The sequence below is a fragment of the Triticum aestivum genome, chromosome 1A (genome assembly GCF_018294505.1).
Source record: "Triticum aestivum cultivar Chinese Spring chromosome 1A, IWGSC CS RefSeq v2.1, whole genome shotgun sequence".
Lineage (NCBI taxonomy): Eukaryota > Viridiplantae > Streptophyta > Magnoliopsida > Poales > Poaceae > Triticum > Triticum aestivum.
Window position 1 is genome coordinate 510,981,293 of NC_057794.1, and position 4,171 is coordinate 510,985,463.

General features: G+C 47.8%; 1 protein-coding gene across 1 annotated transcript; it reads right to left on the reverse strand.

The window, feature by feature from the left end:
• Positions 1 to 645: 645 nt before the first annotated feature.
• On the reverse strand, positions 646 to 2,139 carry LOC123165861 (peroxidase 1-like). The gene is made up of 3 exons (XM_044583630.1): positions 1,864 to 2,139; positions 1,611 to 1,796; positions 646 to 1,514 (listed from the first exon to the last, which is right to left on the reverse strand). The coding sequence occupies exons 1-3, from the start codon at positions 2,068 to 2,070 to the stop codon at positions 927 to 929; spliced, it is 981 nt and encodes a 326-aa protein (XP_044439565.1). The 5' UTR covers positions 2,071 to 2,139; the 3' UTR covers positions 646 to 926.
• Positions 2,140 to 4,171: the final 2,032 nt, after the last annotated feature.

Consider the following 4,171-nt stretch of genomic DNA (forward strand, 5'->3'; position numbering starts at 1 on the left):
CAATAGGGATTAACACGACAATTTCCCGATTGTCTAGTACAACAAGATTTGCCCGCCTCCGGTGAGTGAGGGGCGATGACGCCGGCGCGTCTTTGGCTCGTTACAGTGCATGTAGTCGTCGCTAAGTGGTCTACAGATCTGGATGTAATTTTTACTTCTGGTGTTCTTTATACTACCTTGTCAGTTGATAAATAGATCGGAAACTTTTCCAGCAAAAAAGAGGAAAAGTGATATATATGGTTGGTCTAGGGAGCACCATGGAAAGTGCCTTTTATACTGCAGTAATGCTCCAAGCTGCTCATTGGCTTCTACTATATGACTCTTCTTTGACTTTTACCACACTGTATTATCTTCACATGTACGAACAAAGAGTACATGTAGATAAAAATTATAGGATATGTATGAAAAATGAATTTCTACCTGGGATCCATTGTTCTTCGTGCTTGTGCACTTGCTTTTTACTGATACACAGCGGAACATAAAGATGCACTTCCTAACAAGAAGAGACTAATGCACACCAACGCCCAAAATATTGGTAACGCTGTTAGCCGCTATGCAACCGGTCCGTAAAGTAACTAAATTAAAATAGTCTAACTATAACTCTTCTTTTTACTAGTACATATGAAACATTATGATGCCCTAAGATAACACAAAAAACACAACAAGACATTATTTATGTAACAACCAAAAATAAAACAATACAACTTAGACAATACTAGTAAGCGCACCAGATGACAACGCACGACACGTCGGATGTGGCAATTTCAAAGTGTTCGTCGTGTGTACAAGAAATTCACATGGTTGTAACGAAACAATAAATTAATAAAAAAAGAGTTGAAAGAGAAAGGAGCTATGACAATCTTACAGCAATTTACAGGGGAAAAACATGATCACAAATCAAAACAGCCTTGTACTTCTTCGGTGGCTTAATGGTTAACCACGTTGCACTTCTTCCTGATCTCGCCCTGGCTTCCGGTGAGCGGGTTGGCGTTGCCCATCTTGATCATGGAGGTGGCGAAGTCGGCGAAGAACTCGTCCTTGAAGGCGCCGGTGGCATGGCGCTGGACGTAGGCGCGGGTGAAGGGGTCAGTAAGGAGGGCGCCGTCGGAGTGGAAGAGGCCCCTCCGCTTGCTCACCAGCTTGAAGTAGTCGGTGTCGAAGGTCTTGAAGCTACCGGGGTCCATCTCCACGAGGGTGGTGTTGTCGTTGAGGCTGGCACACTTGCTCTTTAGCCGCATCATGTACTGCGGCTCCAGCGTGGGGTCGATGTCGCTGGGGTTCTCCATGCCGGTGAAGTTGTAGAGCCGGTCGGAGAAGGAGAAGCAGTGCGACGTCCCGATCGTGTGCCCGGCGGAGAGGACGACGAGGTCCTTGGCGTCGAGGTTCACGGCGGCGAAGAGCTGGGTGAGCACGGTGAAGTTGGCGGTAGGAGGTGGCAGGGCGTCGGTCTCGTTGGAGATGGACACGCTGCCGTCTCTCCGGCCGAGGGGAACTTCCCAGAATGGCCCCTTGCTCTAGAAAAACGATGATCGAGCAGCAGTAGAAGTTTAGAACTCGGCGCCTTCCACATGTACCGCGTGACGACATTTGCGAAATCGGCTAGTACTCACCAGCCAGACCGCGTCCCTGGCAATGAGGGCGAGCACGTCGGCGCAGGAGACGGTGTCGGGGCAGGCCTTCTCCACGGCGGCCTTCACCCTCTCGACGAAGCCGAAGCCTCGCAGCGTCTGGTTCGGCTGTGCGTCCTTCTCCGCTGTCTTGTTCGCCGAGTCCAGCAGAACAGACCCGTCGCACCCCTACATTCACGGTGATCAGGCCAGATGCAGTGGGAGTAGAGTACACATGCATGCAAATGTAGCTTACCCTGACGAAGCAGTCGTGGAAGTGCATCCTGAGGAGCGGCCCGGCGAGGCTGGGCGCCAGGGACAGCGCCCTCACCATCTCCCTCCTCACGACGTCCTCCACGCTGGGGCACGACTCGCTGTAGAACTTCTCGTGCAGCTGCGCCCGCGCGCACGTCGCCGCCACCGCCGCGAGCAGGAGCGCCACCATCAAAGACCTCGACGCCATCTTCACACGCCCCGAGGATGAGGGTGGCTAGGTAGCTAATTAGTCAGGGGAAGCTTGTGCTGCTGCTGCTGTTGCTAGACTGGCGCCCGAGAAATATATAGCGCCGGAGTGTCCCCACGCCTGCATGTGGTGGGCTGTCCTCCGGAGCAGCAGGTAAAATTTGCATGGTTTATTGAGTTGTTCCTTGTTTGCACTCTCCGGAATCTTTGCCGTGGCAGGTACACCGGCGGCGTGCCGTATGTATAATGGAGGCGGCCGGACAGCCAGACCCAGACGGAAGCACGTAGGCAGATCAACTCATTAACTAATTAGTCATCACGGAGCGGAATTCGCTGCCAAGTTTTAATCAACAAAGGGCCAGTGAAAGCCACCTACTGGTAGTTCGCAAACGTTGGAATCTCATGATCCATTTTTTTTGAAAACCCACCATGTATTAATTAACTTAAAATGTTCGTACAATCATTCATCACAAACTTAGCCACACAGGGCGAAACAGAATTAAACATAATTCATCAGACCTATTATCGAAACTGAGCTTAGCAATCTCAAGAGCCACCGTATTAGCCCTCCTATTGATCTTGGATATCTGAAACTTCACCAGTAGCTTCTAGGTATTGACCGCCTCCTTCTTTAGGTCGATAAGGGGTGACCTGTCAAAGCAATCTTTTCCAAAAACAGAAGCCACAGAAGAGCAATCAGTTTTCAAAAATGATGGGCATGTCAAGAGTGATACCGATATACAGGCCAGAAAGTGCCGCCCTAAGTTCCGCTTCCTCGGCGCTATAGCAAGCTCCGATATAATCCCACGATGAAACAATAACTTGTCCACAATGGTTTCTGATAATCAACCCCACACTCGCAACTTTAATGGCCTCCACAAAACTTGCATCGACATTAATCTTGAAGAACTCAGAGTTGGGTGGCTTCCAAGAGATAGAATTCCTCTCCATAGTGGTGGTTGGCTGAACTTCCCCCATCACTTGTTTACCTTTGTTGCATATCTCCACCTGCATGTTTGCATGACAAGACGAGAAAGAAGCCCAGTAATTTTCTACAAAGCTCACAGATGCCAAGATGGATTCCTTCCTTCTTCCAAAGATCAAATCATCCCTCAAATGCCAAGCTCTCCAGAACATGAATATTGTTTGCCCACACACCATCGGATTTAATTGATCCAATAAAATAAGAAGCCAGTCGGGCCCAGAATATTTGAAATTCTCTCCAGCCGGTAAATTCCACACTTCCTTCAACGCCATACGAAACGTCCGAGCCTTGGGGCAACTCACCAATGCATGAAAAATACATTCATCCTCAATACCACAAATCGAGCACATACCTAGAATAGCTTGATGGTGTTTACCCTGTTAACTTGAACCGCCAAACTATTAGAGGCAGCCCTCCACGCAAATATTCTAATCTTCTGGGGGACATTAGCCTTCCAAATTATATTGCAGAGCCTCCTTTCCCCATTCGTGGCACCACTAGAGTTACCTGGATCAACCTTTGATTCCTGAAGATTAAGTGCCAGCCTATACACACTTTTCACAGAGAACAAACCACTCTTCTCATCATGCTAAGCAATAACATCACCCTCACTCAACCTCAGAATACACAATTTTAGAATTTCATCTGCATCATGACTATAGAAAAGATGTCTGATCAGGTTCTCATCCCAACTCCTAGACCCAGTCATGAATAACTCGGACACCCATTTGATCCTAGTTCTATTCTTTTTAGCAGATATACGAAGGCCAGAATTCCTAGGGATCCAATTATCCCTCCAAATGTTTATACTAGAACCATCGACCACTCTCCATATGATACCTTTTTTTAGCAGATCGAGTCCATGCATAATTCCTTGCCACGTAAGGGAAGTTGCTTGAGGAAATACCGTATCAATAAGATGTCCATGAGGATAATATTTAGCTTTCAACACCTTTGCACATAGAGAATCCGGAAAAACCAATAAACGCCAAGCTTGTTTAGCCAAAAGCGCCTGATTAAAAATTCTGAGTTCACGAAAGCCCATGCCCCCTTCACTTTTAGGTCTAGTCATTTTATCCCAAGACACCCAATGAGTTCTCTTTCTATTCTCCTCATC

What these genes read in the sequence shown, in the direction of transcription:
- LOC123165861 (XM_044583630.1), bottom strand. Translation starts at nt 2,070, where the DNA reads ATGGCGTCGAGGTCTTTGATGGTGGCGCTCCTGCTCGCGGCGGTGGCG. An exon ending in TCCACGACTGCTTCGTCAGG is followed by an intron (nt 1,797 to 1,863) that starts GTAAGCTACATT and finishes CCGTGAATGTAG; the next exon opens with GGGTGCGACGGGTCTGTTCT. An exon ending in CCAGGGACGCGGTCTGGCTG is followed by an intron (nt 1,515 to 1,610) that starts GTGAGTACTAGC and finishes TCGTTTTTCTAG; the next exon opens with AGCAAGGGGCCATTCTGGGA.